Genomic DNA, 16,869 nt, shown 5'->3' on the forward strand with positions numbered 1-16,869 from the left:
CCCTCTGACTCGATCCAATAAAACATTTTTTTTAACTAAGAAAATGAATTTTTTTAATAAATAAATAATTTATTATATTTATGTTTTATTTTATTTGTGACCAACCCTTTTACTTAGTTTTTAGCTCTGTTTAGATGGTTTTTTTGTCTTTTTTACGTAAATATCTGATTATTATTGTTTATTTACGTCTTTTTCTAAAAAAAATTCTTTATCAGATTTAAATTCGAAATCAATGACATATTTATCGTATTTATACGATACAAATTGATCGTAAAATATATCAAATAATATTTTTAAAAAGTTAAAAAAATTATATATTTTAAATTAGACGACTGCTTAAGTGGATTTTGACCTGCTTAGACGTTTAGACGGTCAATTTTTTAATTACATTATGAGACATCTAAACTAGTCAAAATAAATTGATTTTGTGATGTTAGTATGTCGCGTCATAGAAATTAGGCAAGCTGGGTTGGGAAAAGGGTTAAGCTCCTACAGGCCGTAGTTTAGGACGGGTCGGGTCGGCCTGCCATAATATGATTTTATTTTTAAATTTTTTTTAATAAAATTGTATTTTAATTTTTTAGATATATATTTTAAAGTTATATTTGACTTTTTTGGATAGAATTTTAATGATAATTAATTTTTTCATATTTTATTTAACTAATTAATTTTATTAATTATTAATTTTTCATAGTATTGTTTTTAAATTTTTGTTTAAATTATTTGACTAAAATTTATTTTCTACTTTCTTAGCAATTCCAAACTTTTTAGAATTTTTTAAATTTTAAAAATAAATGTTTTCGATTATTTTTTAATAAAAAAATTAGACGGATTGAGTTGGATTGACCATTTGGATGTCCGCCAAAATGAATTGTCGGCCCGCTCAGTCAACCCGTTTTGACACCCCTAAAGATATCGGCTTTTTAAAAATCGAAGAGGTAGGCAACCGCTTAGCGGTTAAGCGACGCTTTTTAGAACACCGTTTTTAACCATTAATTTATTCTGGAGATCAAAAGAGTCTAAATTAATAAATTATTAAATTCAAAAACCTTTTAGGCATATTAGAAATGAAAAGAGCAAAATGATTTTTGACATTAAATAATAAGAACGAAAAAAACAATTAACCCAAAAATATTATATATTATTATCATCAATATTTATGGATGCATATTTTCTACCAAACCGATGAATGCCCTAAAACTTGGGATCAGACAACATCGTCATTTCTTAATAACATGCAAGATCTAGGATAGGTAGCAGTGGTCCATTTCTCGTTTCAAAGCTTGGTCATCCCACAACTATCAACAATTAAATGGACAGACTTTACAAGACACATCTTCAATCCGATCTCATTCATAAAATAATTATTTTTTTATATTATAAATATTACTTTTCAGTTTAAGTATGGATCAGATTAACTCGTCTCACATAAATAGATCCGTGAGACCTTCTCACAAGAAACTTACTTCAATTTTGTATTTGATTTGATCGATTGGAGACTAAGATTATAGTTGAACAATGAATCACACTATGTTCCGTTTACAAGTTGCACGAAATTTCCTGACCCGTGGTTGAGCTCAAGCTTTCACAATCGACATCTTTCCAACTTCCTTTCACAATTGAAATTTATTCCATTGATTTAATGTGCATCATATTAGAATTGGGCCTTGAATATTGAACCAAATCAAATAAATGTATGGATTGGGTTTCGATTTTAAAACTGAAAAAAATGGTTTGACCAAACCAAACCAAATCAAACCAAACCGAGGTTGTAAATATAAAAAATCAAAAACTTGTGTGAGCGGTCTCACGGGTCGTATTTTGTGAGACAGATATCTTATTTGGGTCATCCATGAAAAAATATTACTTTTTATACTAAGAGTATTACTTTTTATTGTGAATATCGGTAGGGTTGACACGTCTCACAGATAAAGATTCGTGAGACCGTCTCACAAGATACCTACTCATATAAAAATTATAAAATAGTTTGTTAAAAATTTAATTTACTATTATTTTTTCAATCAAAAAATATTTAATTTGATATTGAATTTACATTATACTATACGTATTATGACAATGCATGTTTTTTTAATGAATATTGTACCTTATAATAGTTCAAATTGCACATATTGTAGGCCCAAAAATCTATTAAAGATCTTGTAAAAAAAAAAACAACTATTCAAGATGATAACTAATATAAAAACAAATCCCAAAAAGAATTTAGAAAATATGTTCACAAAAAAAATTAATGATAATTAATTAATGATAATATATTATCATGTTTGAGTAACTCGTAGCGGCGGAGCCAGAAATATGGCTTTGTCCGAGCTAGAATTATAAAATCTAGAATTTTTTAATATTTTAAATTGATCTACCCGAACTAATATCATATTATTCCAAAATTATAGAAATTTACATATAAAATTTTTTTAAAAAAATTTGAACACCTGAGCTAAACACATGTGGCTCCGCCCCTGGTAACTCGTCGACTACTCAAGTAGAGTTCAAGCGCGAAACGCTGCTCAATCAAGTTCAAGCTTAAGTCCAAATACTATCTTTGTCGAGTTGAAATCTAGAATTTTATGGACTCATTCCGAAACTATTTTTAAATATATGACCTTCTCAAAATAATTTCATATAGACATTTTTCCCCTTGTTGCTTAATTGCACATAACTCTAAAATAGTACTCAATGTTCCAGTGTGGATCAATTGACTTTTCCTGTTAACTTGATTCACTTTAATCTTATGTTCACACACACGTGAATATTCAATCGAATAACTTTTTTATTTATTTTGCTCAAAATTAAAACACCAAACGGGAAGAATTACTAAAACACGAGGGGAATTTTATATTAATATTTCATTCGGCTTTAGTTAATTACTACTAATTTTTTGGTTAAAAGAAAGATTTATTTAGTGTGTATAATAAAAATATCAATCAATTCGATTAATTTAACTCGATATTTGTTAATTGGTACCGGTTTTAAGTGATTGTCGTTACTAAAAGCGGGAAAAATTATATTTTTGGTTATACGATGTGCACTTTTTTTATCAATCATGTTAACAATGAATTTGTATTTTAGTCGTGCATCTTATATGTTTTTTTCATTTACCATGGTTTTGTTAAACGTGAATTTGCATTTCAAAACAAATCGTTCCATCCAAATGAAATTAAGCTAATGTTGCATTTATGGCTTGGTAGATGCTACTCATATGGTTAGTGTCATCATCCAATCAGCATATGACATGTGTGCTGAATGGATAAATCATAAATCATGGACACTCATTCAACCATGATGTATAGATAAGTGACCATGATTCTTCACTCAGCACACGTGTCATATGCTAAGTGGATAATGATACTACTCACATGGAGAATAAATTTGAGGAAAATTTTTAAGAATAGATTTCAAAATTGCACTTATTTTTAAATACTTAACTTAATTCAAAGTCGGTATGAAATTCACTTGAATATAGTCCATCTAGGGGTGGGAAAAAAATACCGAAATACCGTACCCAAAAAAATACCGAACTTACCGAAAAAATCGATATACCGAAAACTTCGATACGGTATCATACCGTACCGAAATTTTCGGTCTCGGTATCGGTACGAAATATTTTTTTTTCGGTATTTCGGTATATACCGAAATACCGAAAATAATTTTTTATTATTATTATTTTTAAATTTAAGTTCGGTATTTTCGGTATACCGAAAAATTTTCAGTGTCGGTACGGTATCGGTATGAACTTTTTTCGTACCGAAAATTCGGTATACCGAATTTTCGGTATCGGTATGAAATTTTTTCATACCGATATTTTCGGTACGGTATATACCATACCGTACCACCCCTAAGTCCATCAAACAACTCAAATAAATTAAAATCATAGATTTACACTTCACATTTAAAATCCATCAATTTAAACACTATTTAAACGATTTTTTTTTTTAAAAAATATGTTTTTGTAAGTGATGTGGCGGAAGTTTCTTATGTAAAAGGAAGCGCGACTAGAAAAACAAAGAAGGAAATTTTTAAATAATAAAATGGAGAATGGGTCTCTTTCCGTTCACATTCATGCATGTCTAAATCCAATCAATTGAAAATCCGTAAAGGCCCTTACTATTCTCAAGTCTCTTATTTGATATTTTTAAATTTTTTCAATTACAACTTTTTCGAAAAATATATATAGGTATTCTTCATTCATAAATAATCAAAAATCGACATCGTAGCTAACCATAAATCTAAATCGGGGAAGACATTGTTTCCCCTCAATTTTTAATAACTAAAACCCAGAGGCCGCCCTAAACACCACCATGCCGGTCGTTGCAAATGAATCGAGTATCCATCGCTAACTATCGCGACATATCGGTAATTTTATCGTGAATAAAGTTTTGTGATGAAATATATTATATGATATATAAAATAAAGTAATTTTAGTTTTAAAAGAAAAATTATGGTATTTACGGTTGAGTTCTTAACAGCATAAGGATATAAGTTCAAATTAAAATTGAATTCTTGTATGTGACTTCGAGCTAGCATTTCCCTGTCCAGTTAAAATAACGATAAATTGGATGACGCATGCATACATACATATATATATAGATATACTTCATATCCATCGTACACATTTATGTGAGCACGGATGATGTGACAATCACCTATTTTATGTACAATTTTTTTATGCTTCATTACATCCAATAAGTGAGTGACACCTTATCGATACTCACATGAGTGTGCATGGTGAGTCTGCAACATATCGAAACTATATATAAACAAACCTATGTATTGGTTATATTTATTGGACGAATCTCTACATTATATCAAACATATTTCATTAAATGTAATAATTTCGAATTTTAAAATATATCTATCTCAAAATTCGAAAGGAATTTTTGTGAATAAATTGATAATTAACAAAACCAAATTTCTTATCTATATGTAAAATATAATATGGAGGCCACATTTCCACGTTTACTAAAAAAAAAAAAAAAATTAATTATCAATAAATCCAGAAATAGGGACCCGCCAACTAGTAAGTCCTAACATGACATCATCATAGTGACGCAGCCACATGACGTCATCATTTATCCACCCTCGATTGCCTGCCTACTTCCTTTCACCTTCCTCTCACCTTCCTCAGACTTCTCTTTCCTTCTCTTTCTAAAACTACAAAGAATAAAACTGCAAACCCTAATCACCCCAAATCTCGCACAAACTGAGCACTCACCGCAGGTGTGACCCCAAGGAAGTTAAACAACAATGAATCTGAGCGGAGATTCGCATTCAAGAATCATGGAAACAGCCATAATGGAGTTGTCGAGGGGCAAAGAGAGCGCGATCCAGCTTCGATCCCTACTGCAGAACCCTGATGAAGATGGCGGGGTTGCCTCGCTCTATCAGCTGATGCTGCAAATTTCTAGATCTTTCGAGAACACTATATCCATGCTGAGTTCGCGTAGCACCGATGAGTCCGCCCCGATCCCCGCGGTTGTGGGAGGAGATGTCCGTGGCTCGGCATCCTCCGACGGTGGGAAGAGGAAGGCCGCGGCGGGCAGGGGCCGGAGGGGTTGCTATAGGAGGAGGTGAGGTTTTTAATATTTCTATTCTTGATATTATTATTCTTTAACATTGTTTAGTTGGATTGGATTTTTTCCAATATTGGTGTTATTATAAAATGTAAATAGCTTATTTATTCAAATTTGTTTTCACTATAAAATTAATGACTTGATCAATATCAGGGTTAAGCATTGTTTCCATAAACTTAACTATTTTTGAATCCATATTTTTTATTATAATAATCGTTTGGAGTAATAAATATTTATGTCCAGAGAATGGTCCAAACGTTATATCTAACGTATTTAAGTTGCACGTTTACCACCAATTATTACTTTGATAAATTCCAGTGTTAAATGTTACAATAATTATTTATAACATACTAATGTATGAGAACCTCTGTAAAACTATATTTTGTGTATATAATCCAAAAGATTATGCTAAACACCAGCTAATAAATGATCTATCGATGTACAAGCATGAAAGCGATAGGTACATGCACCTCAAAATTCTTTAGTGTTCAATCATTGAATAAATTATAATGCTCTTTTACGCAGATTTAATTAGTTATACCAGGGTTTTTAACCGATGGTTTATAGTCAATATGCCACGGAGATCCTAATTTTGGAACGAGTTTTTGGGTCTGAGATCCGATTGTAATAAATCTTCGACTTAAAAAACATTTGACATCCATTTATATGAACACACACTCACACACATGTGTATGTATATATATGTGTCTGTAATAAAACAAATGAAGAGGTAGCTTTTGTCTCTTGAATGCATGTCGGCAACTAGTGCCACTATCCCCACTAGCTAGCCCATTTATTGGGACAAAAATAAAATAGGAATAATAATATTTATTTTTAAAACGTGATAAACATAATACTTTGTGTTATGTTGTCAAGTTTTTTTTTAAATGATGTCCAGTTTTTTTTTAAATGATGTCCATATTCTTTAAATTTATATATATATATATATATTAATGCTATTAAGAACTAACTAAATCATGATAGAAATTTGAGGTTTCTTTGTAATAAATTTGACATTATTATTCTATGCTTTTTTGTTGGAAATAAATTAAAGTTATAAATTTATTTTGTTCATGTGTTTGCAGAAGAACCTCAGATTCATGGATAACAATAAGAGGAAAGATGGAAGATGGACAAGCATGGAGGAAATATGGACAAAAGATCATCTTGAATTTCGATCATCCTAGGTAAATTTATATTAGTGAAACTAGCCTCCTACCCTCGTTAGTTAACAAGAATAATTCCAAATTATATATATATATATATATATATATATATTATGTTTGTGTGTCATATATAAATTATATTTCTTCAATATGTTTTAGTACAATCAAGAATTTTTTGATGAGATTTTCATGGCTTAAGTTGTATAAAAATCTACCACATAAAAAATATAAAATTTGGCTGGCCAAATCATATATACCATGGTACTTTGGCAAAATTTATCATAAATGTCATATAACCTAGTTTAGAAACTTATAATATGTGAGTTCTTATTTTAAAATCAGACTATTAATATGTAGATAATAAAGTTTAAAGATATTGATATGTTTTGTATTATAAGATATCACACCATATATATTGTAAAGTGAAATAAATTAATATTTTGGACGTGTATTTGAGTTATTTCCCATTGAATTTTAGATTATTATATTTGGATATCATAAAATTTATCAGTCAAACACCCTCTAAAACCCGTGACACGAACAAAAGATTGCGAACTAATTTGCATTGTTTGCGTTGTTCAGGTGCTATTTTAGGTGCACCCACAAGTCCGAAGGTTGCAAAGCTACAAAACAAGTGCAGGTAATCAAACAAAATCCTACGTTGTACCAAACCACGTACTTTCATCGTCACACATGTAAAGATTCACTAGCTCTGTCCGCACAAGTGGATTCAGATCCTGTGGACTGCAATTTGATTAGTTTCCAAGGAAATGTTTTGCCATTAAAAGAATATTCTCCAAACCCTATCGATGTTTCTTCTCCACAAAGTGAATATCTCACTTCAAACTCGTCTTCGGATCCATGGGAGGATATTTTCGACCTGGATTCGGTTGGTTTCAAACCTGAATGGGGTTCATTGTCGGGCTCGCATGGAGAAGAAATTGTCTCGGGTTTTCAATCGTTCGACGTGGAGTTCGATCGATTTGGTGAAATGGATAGTTTTCACTTCGACGAGTCTTGAGTTTTGTTTGTACAATAGTTGAAGGCAGCAGCGTGTTGAACTTTGATATTGTTGTACAAAAGCTAGAGTTACTAATTAGACGTACGTGGTGGCTACATGTGTGAAGATATATGTACATTGTTCCATGTCTTTTTTGGCAATAAGTTTTTTGTGTATATATATAAATAAAATTAAAGAGTTGTTATAATACTTATCTAATTAAGGCAAAATAAAACAAATTTCATACATAATTATCGAATAAAAACAATGGCAAAAACTTGTGTGAGACGGTCTCACGGGTCGTATTTTGTGAGACGGGTATATTATTTGAGTAATCCATGAAAAGATATTACTTTTTATGCTAAGAGTATTATTTTTTATTGTGAATATCGTTAGGGTTGGCCCGTCTCACAGATAAAGATTCGTGAGACCGTTTAACAAGAGATTTATTCAAAAAAAATTTATTTCTAGGATTTTTATAGTTGAATCGTTAGCCTTTCCTATGAGTAATAACTTGTTGATGGCCAAATATGAAATATCAATAAGAAATGGGAAATAATCCATTTTTCGCAATCCACATGCTTGGACAATAATCGTATAGTGATTTTCATGTGGGAATGCGATTATATATAATTTTCTTCATCAGTACATGAGAGTTATTTGATTATGTTAAAATACAATATATTTAAGGGGGGAAAAATTTTGGTCCAGTATTTGTTTCTTTTATTTTAGTCTACTAACTTTTCAGTTTTTGGTCTTGTACAATAACTTATGAATTTTTCGTATTTTGGATCATCTACCCCTCTGAAATGTTCGATTATTGCCAAAATATGTTGATTAAATGATGGTTAAAACACATTTTGGTGTCACAATCATTGAATATTCTGGTGGAATGCATAGAACTTGTAAATTTGTTTGATTTATTCAAAAATTTTATTTTAGGTTACTTCTAAATAAATTGATTTCCCTTCAAAATCAAGAAATCCGTAAATTTTTGGCAACTTTAAATTTAGCCGTCGTCTAATCAGTGTTTTTAGACAAAAATTTTTTTTTAACATTTCGATGATATATGTACCAAAACAGCTACAATTCATAAGTTATTGTATCAATGCCAAAAATTTGAAAAGTTAGTGAACCTAAACTAAAAAAAAGACAAGTTACTGGACCAAAAAAAGTTATTTTTCCGATATTTAATTATCATGTCCTAAAAGCTCTAAAATATATTTTTGAGGGTATGCTATATTTTTTGGCTTATAATTTACAATTTTTTTACTCTTCGTCGTGTTAACGGTGAATTTGTATTTTTAATCCTATAATTTGAATGATTTTTCTGCTTTTAAAATTATGTTACGATGAATTTTCAATTTAATCTGTAACATGAATGTTTTTTTTTCATTTTTGGTCATATAAATTATATCTTTTTTTATTTTTGGTCTTTTTTGACATGCATATAGGATAGAATCTGGTCAAAAAACGGGTCAAAAATTGACCAAAAATGAGAAAAAAATTACAAGTTACATGATTTAAAATGAAAATTAACTCTAACAAGACCAAAAATGAAAAAGAAATGCAAGTTAAAACTAAAAATATAAATTCATTGTTAATAGGACTAAAAGTGAAAACAAAAATGAAAATTACATGACCAGAAATATAATTTGTCCTATTTATCCGTTTATTTTTATCCAAAAATAATATTTCGATAAAGGTGGTTCTGATTGGAATTTTGGGATGCATTAACAAGTAGAAGTAAGAAGTAGCTGAGAGCATTAAATGTGGTTTATGGATTTTTTTTATCAAATATTCTTTTATCATTCATTTTTATCTCACTTTTGCCCATTTTAATTTATTTATTTGACTCTTTTTTTTTTGCATTTTTTTTCTTTTTTAAATTTGAAAATATTAGATTTTTTATTTTACTATTTTTACTGATCATTTTATTTTGTATTCATATAATTATAAATAATATTGTTTAATGTACTTTACTATTTTTTGAATATTATGTATATTGGCAATCAATCGTTGTTTATGTTAAGAGGGCGATCAAAATTTGATATTTAAGCCATTATATGATTAAAATATTTGAGTTGCGTCGTTAGCACTATTTATAGATTTTTGTAAAACAGAAACACTCTCAAAGTCAATGTCAAATGTTCGGATTTTATATATTACAAAAATTGTAATTATATTGAGAATATGATTGTTGAATAATACTTGTCTCTATTGAGAGAACAATGAAATGTTCACTAAGAGTGTTATACGTCATTTAAAATTTTTGATCTACATCATTACCACAAAATATAACTTCTGATAAATCATCAAGCTCTCAACCCAACTATAGAATTTAAGTTTAGCAGTATTAGACGTAATGAGGCAACGGTTAAGATACGAGATGACGAGTTGATGCGATCCTCATAATGATCAACAAGAAAAATAATGTCTGTTAATTCAATTACCTTTAAGATTGTAAATCGGAGGGAATGAAAATAATTGAATTAAAGATCGAGTTATTGATGAGTTCAAGTTATGAATTGTAATAGTTGAATTATCAGGGTAAATTTGCATTAACTAAGATTCATCTTCTATTGGAAGGTACGAGGATGAAGTACTCTTGCAATGTTGCTTTGCTTCTACCTGGTCACATAATGTTGAGTAAATCGTGGCAAAAATAAAGAAGGGCTACTACACATGATCAAGTTACTAATCGCTATCCATTCATGCACTTTGAACCTTGAAAATTAGAGAATGAAAATAATTGAAGATCAAGATATTGATGAGTTCAAGTATTGTCCCAGATTAAAGATCATGTGTCACGCCCCGAGCCCGGGCCCGCGCCTGCGTGACTACACAATGGACCCTTATAGCAACTATTTCGTATTTGTCACCGCTTTACGAAAATGATTAACCCAAGTTGCTATAAAAGTCCATTATAAGCCCATTATAAACTCATTTTAAATCTTTAATTTTTAAGATATGGGACAAGGTACCACATCATGTTATTTAATTTATTATGCTTGTTTATTTATGCATTTTAATTGAATATTGCCTATTTCATTAGGTTGTGATCCACAATCTTGTATATTAATTTTATGCATTATTTAATGTAAGTTATGAGCTCAATTTAGCTATACTTTAAGCCAATATAGCTATTTTCATAGGTATTCTCTCAAAAATTTGACTTACATGGGAGCATTGTGAAAAAAAAAATATCATTTTGTGTTCGAATGATATTGGAGAGTTTTTCACTTGTGTTCATCTTGAACATATCAAACTCATCAAGATTCAATCTTGTGATATTTAAACAAAAAAACTTATCAAGGTGTGGTCTTTGTATATAGAGCTGTCAAATGGTCCGTCCCACCCCGCCGTAGGTTGCGGGTTAAGCAGCTCAACCTGTCAAATTTTTTAAAAAGAAAAATCAATGAAAATTATGAAAGCAACGTCAGTTGTACTTGAGATTTGAATCAAAAACATTAACAACGTTACATAATAACAAATAAACAATGTGACAGTCAAATAAATCATATAAAATTTCAATATCACTTATTATTTTTTTAATAAAAAACCACACATACTTGAGCAATAATAATAACATAAATAGAAATTTAATTATATATAAAAATGTAAGACATTAAAAACGTTATCGAATAATAGTTTTAAATTTCCAAGATACATACTTTAAAATAAGTGTGTTGATGCAAAACCTCACAAAAAATTAATTAAAAATGTTAAAAAAAAATTAAAAACTAGCATCCCGGCCAGGGGTGGGAAAAAATACCGAATTGTACGGTATACCGAGATTACTGTACCGAAAAAATGCCAAATTTACCAAATTTTCGGTATACCGAAGATTTTGGTACGGTACGATAACAATGCCGAATTTTTCGGTACGATAACGGTATGCAATTTGAAAATTTCGGTATATATCGGAATACCGAAATACCGAAAAAATATACAAAATTTTTAAAATATATAATATTTTAAAACAATAAATTTATAAAAATTTTAAAATGTAAGATTTTTTTCGGTACAAAAAGGTATATACCGATACCGTACCGAAATCTCGGTATATCGTACAATTTCGGTAATCGGTATGCTAATTATATGTACCGAAATTTTCGATACGATATCGGTATGAATTTTCTTATACCGTAATTTTCGGTACGATATACAATATAAGATTTTCTGTACGGTACGATATACCACCCCTCCAGCCCCATACCTCAACCTGGAACCTACATGTTTTTAAGCATTGGGGCGATATTTTTATCAGATCCATCGAACTCAAAAGCTTCGAGCCCGAATTCATTCTATTTAGTTATTTTTATGTTTTGTTCTTTTCGTTTCTCGTTTTAAAAAAAATAGTTTTTTTTTGTTTATTCCGCCGTTTAACTTGATTTTCAAATACTTAGAAAATAAAATTTAAATTATGTTCTTGTGTGATATTTAATTGAGTTTCAATAATAAATTTCAACTATGTCGTTTGAGAGTCGTATCACGAGTTATCTGTAAGTGACAAAAAATCTTATAACAAAATCACGGTTAGATCAACTATGTTATATAGAGCTGGATGTTGGGTTATGAACATAGTGTGTGTGTGTGTAAGAAATAAAGGAATAAGACCAAAATCCAACGATCGACTAACGCGGTAGCATATGTTCTGACAAAATTTTCTATTTCAGCTCATATACCTTTATTTTGAATGTAGTGTGTGAGAACCTGAAATTCCAGCAGTAGCAGTAGCAGCAGCTAGCAAATTTCAGCATAAGCTAAAAATTCCAGCAGAAGCTAATATTTCAGAAGCTGGTATTTTTCCAGCAGATTGGAATCCAGCAGCAGACAACAGATAAAATCCAGCGGCAGCAGCACGAAATCCCAGCAGACAGTTACTAATTCAGACCATAGCTTGTAACTGAAGCATTTAACACGAAATAAAGATTGTTAATGTCAGATTATGGCCTTAATTGGGAGGCTAAAAGTCAGAATTTCACCTATAAATATCACCCTCAAACCTCTGAATTGGTTTACCAAAAATCTGGAGTTATCACTTGAAATTAGAGCTAAGAGAGTACATTTTCGAAGCTGTAAAATCCAGTAGCAAGGCAAGCAGATTTCCAGACTTCAACCGAAATTCTTTAAGCAAATTACAGTAAGTGGGCTTATATATAAATATCTTGAAATCAGTTTGATAATTCTGTTTTAAAGTACAGTTTCTGTAGGTGTATTTCTGATATATGATTTTGAAGCACTGAAACTCCCTAGTGAACTAATGGTAGGAATATATATTCTGAACATTTCTGAATTCTGATTCTGATTCTGATTCTGGCCTCACCCCTTAGAGGAGAGAACATATAGGGAACTGATATCAGTTTAGCCATGAAATTCACTAACGTGCTCAGTGCTTACTAATTCTGATTTCTGTTCTGAAACCTGTGATATCTGAACTCTGATTTCTATTCTGAAAAGATGAGTTTCTGTATATTATGGTATTACTGTTTTTGTTGAAAATGGTTTCGAAAACTGGGAGTTATTCCCGCCCCTGCTTACTGAGTGACAACCATATCACTCACCCACTAAACCCATCTCAGATAAGAACGAGGAAGAAATATTAGAGGAGAAAGAGCAGATCCAGTTCTGGGGCTGGTGAAGAAGATTATTGTTTTCAGTTTATGTTATGTTATGTTAATTCCGCTGTATCTGTTAAGGCAATGTTGTGTCTGGTTTTACATTTCCGCTGTAAAACATCAGTATCCGAGTTGTAACAGACAATTGATTTATTTCGTATTATGAATAAAAGACTGGTTTCTGAATTCTGTACTCTGAGGCTTGTTGTTGTCGAATGTAAATTTGAGAACAACGCCGGTGTCAACCAACCCCCGTCCCGGGACGTGACATTGAAGTGGTATCAGAGCAAAACCGGGTTTCATAACCTGGGGAGGAGGAACTAGAAATAATAAGTTCTTATAGACTTCTGAAAATAAGTTCTGAAAGTTACTGATAATAAGCTACTGTAATAGACTACTGAAAATAAGCTACTGAAATAGACCACTGAAATGATAGACTGAATACGTACAGTAGGAAAATCAGTAGGGAAACAAATCAATAAACCAGTAGATCTGAAACCAGAACCAGTAGATGGAAACCAGAACCAGTAGATGGAAATCAGTAGACCCAAAACCAGTAGCCCGAAACCAGAACCAGTAGACGAAATCAGTAGGTCTGAATGCAGAAGACTGAGTCCGTAGACTCGGAATGCAGCAGACTGGTTCTGACAGTGCTGGAAAAGCAGCAGATTGATTGCAGTAGCTGCAGAATTTCAGTAGACAGTGCACTCCAGCAAACGAATGCAGTAGACTTTGTTAATGGCATGGAAGTTGAGGTGTTTTTCGCGCAAACTTCAAACGGCCATAATTTTTGATCCAGAAGGAATTTTTACTATTAAGAGTAGGAGTTGGAAAGCTCTCGATGAGGAGAACCTAATCTAGAATGATTAAATCTTTCTAGCACCGCCGACGAACCCCAAAATCCTTCTTTAAGATAGTGATATCATCATTTCCGTAAAAATTTCCAAAATTTTGAAACTCTGAGGAATTTTCATTTTCAAACAGCTTAGTATTTTTGCACCAGACTTGATACCATTCAAGTTCTTGATGTGAAGGATTTTTAGTAAATTTTTCACGTCATTCTGAGATCGAAAAATTTTTGAGCCATTTTCTTCTACTAAATGTTATAGGCATACTGATTCTATTCATTCCAGTAATTATTGTCTATAGTTCGACTTGTATTCTTGATATCGTTTCTGAACCTTCGCTCTCATGTTTTGGATGTAGGATATGACGAACCAAAGTAGCTACATTAAGAGCTTAGAGAGTAAGCTAGAAAAACTCAAAGAGAATAACTACTGCCTAGAGTTGGACAAAGATGAGTTAGAGCGTCGAACAGAACATTTGAGGTGTGATGTTCAACGTTATGCTCACTATCTGCATGAGGCAGAAGAGAGGAGTAGGAAGGCTCAAGAAGAGTTTGAAACCTCCCAAGAGACTGTGGCAGAATTCATCGAGTTACGTGATACACTAGTTGAGAAGATCCAAATACTCAAGGATCAGAATCACCAACTCGTGCACCAGCATAATCAGTATAGTGAACAGACTGATGCACATATTCATGAGTTGCAGAGTACTGTTGAAGTTCTTAGTGACCAGAATGCAGTTCTGCATGGTCATATTGAACACCTACAAGCAGTAATAGCCAACCTAGATGAACCCGAGGAGGATCCCGAAGAAGAAATCGAAGAGGATCCTATGGATTTGGGATTAGGAGAAGTGATAGATTAGAACATCAGTAGTGGTTTTCTTTGTAATACCACGTGTTCCATTTGCATTTATGTTCTCATTTTCGATGTTTGGTTGTAATTGCACTTTCTTGAGGAATCAATAAAATTTATTTCAATCCATTGGTTTCATATTTAAACTTTGAGCAATTACTCTATCATCGTGCTTCATTTGTTTAGTCTCTATTCTGCCATCAACCTTAGAACTTTCTTAATTGTAGGAAATTGACGAACGACCAGTTAGAAACAATCGCAATCCTCGCTACGGCAACCGCAACAATAACCGAAATGATGAGGATGCACAGCAACAACCACCACAACCACCACCAGCAGTTGGCCTCAGTCAGGTGGACTTGATGGCTATAGCCACGATTGTGGCAACCACGCTACAAGGGTTAGTGAATCCTAATGCTAACCAGCCACCGCCACCACCTCCTGCTCAGAATGGGACTAAGCAGCACTATGAGTCTCTCCAAAGAGCAAGAGTCCCTAACTTCGATGGAAGATCCGATCCAGAGGTCGGACAGAATTGGATGAAAGACGTGGAAAATCATCTTCGATTACTTGAGGTTCCACAAGGGATCAGAGTAGATGTGATTACACCTTTTCTTGTGGATAAAGCTGCCAAATGGTGGGAAGGAGTCTCACCAGCTATGTTAGAGGTGGGACCTATCACTTGGCAAAGGTTTCGAGAGGCATTCCTGAGGCAGTACTTTCCAACAGCAGTTTGAGTGCAGAAGCTGTCAGAATTTGAAAGCTTGGTTCAAGAACCAAACATGACAGTGGTGGAGTATTCATCCAAGTTCCCCTCATTGGGAACTTACTCCCCAGCCATCATGGGAGACGAAGCCTTGAAGATGCATCGCTTCAAGAAGGGATTGAACAGCCGTATTCAATCTGCCCTTGCTGTTATCGATCCCAATAGTTTTGATGAATTGATGGGAGCCGCCATCAGGGCTGAGAATGACATCAAGAGGCGTGAAGGCGAGAACAAACTAAAACGTCCTCAGCCAAGCCAGTACCAATCGGGCCAGCAATTCAAGAGGCCTATGTTTTCAAGCAACCAATTTACCAGTGCTCCATCCAAAGGAACCACTTCTTCTCAATCAAACAAAGAAGGAGTCAAGTGCCAAACTTGCGGATTCACACACACTGGTGAATGTCGTAGGAATTCTGGAGATTGTTTCCGTTGTGGAAAGATGGACCATCGCATTGCTCAATGTCCTCTTCCAGACCCAAGGAACGGACCAGCAGGAAGAACAACTCCAAACAAGCCTAAGGAGAACAAGCCAAATGCTCGAGTTTATGCTATCACTCAAGAGGAGGCCGACAACTCAAATGATGTCGTAGCTGGTACCATTCTAATCAATAATATAACTGCTTATGTGTTATTTGATTGTGGTGCTACGCATTCATTCATGTCTAAGAGATTTGCCAAGAAGTTAGGAGCTAAGCCTGATAACTTAGAAGAACCATATAAAGTAGCAACTCCTGCTAATCGAATTTTAGAAACTCGCGCTTTATATCGGAATATTGGTGTTCTCATAGAAGATCAAAATTTCAAGGCAAACCTAATCCAACTAAACATGGTGGAATTCGACGTAATTCTTGGGATGGATTGGTTAGCCAAGAATCATGCTTTAGTGGACTGTCATGGAAAGACGGTAACCATCTAAGCTCCACACCAAGAGAAACTTTTATTTCATGGCAAGACAAAAGAACGAAAGACTCTTCTTTCTACTTCTCAAACTTGGAAAGCCATGAAAAGTGGAGAAGAAGTTTACCTGGCTA

General features: G+C 32.6%; 1 protein-coding gene across 1 annotated transcript; it reads left to right on the forward strand.

The window, feature by feature from the left end:
* The first annotated feature begins 5,139 nt into the window (after positions 1-5,139).
* Positions 5,140-7,957, forward strand: LOC142525573 (WRKY DNA-binding transcription factor 70). The gene is made up of 3 exons (XM_075629885.1): positions 5,140-5,582; positions 6,671-6,772; positions 7,334-7,957. The coding sequence occupies exons 1-3, from the start codon at positions 5,260-5,262 to the stop codon at positions 7,770-7,772; spliced, it is 864 nt and encodes a 287-aa protein (XP_075486000.1). The 5' UTR covers positions 5,140-5,259; the 3' UTR covers positions 7,773-7,957.
* Positions 7,958-16,869: the final 8,912 nt, after the last annotated feature.

This window comes from Primulina tabacum, chromosome 14 (genome assembly GCF_025594145.1).
Source record: "Primulina tabacum isolate GXHZ01 chromosome 14, ASM2559414v2, whole genome shotgun sequence".
NCBI classification, from domain to species: Eukaryota; Viridiplantae; Streptophyta; class Magnoliopsida; order Lamiales; family Gesneriaceae; genus Primulina; species Primulina tabacum.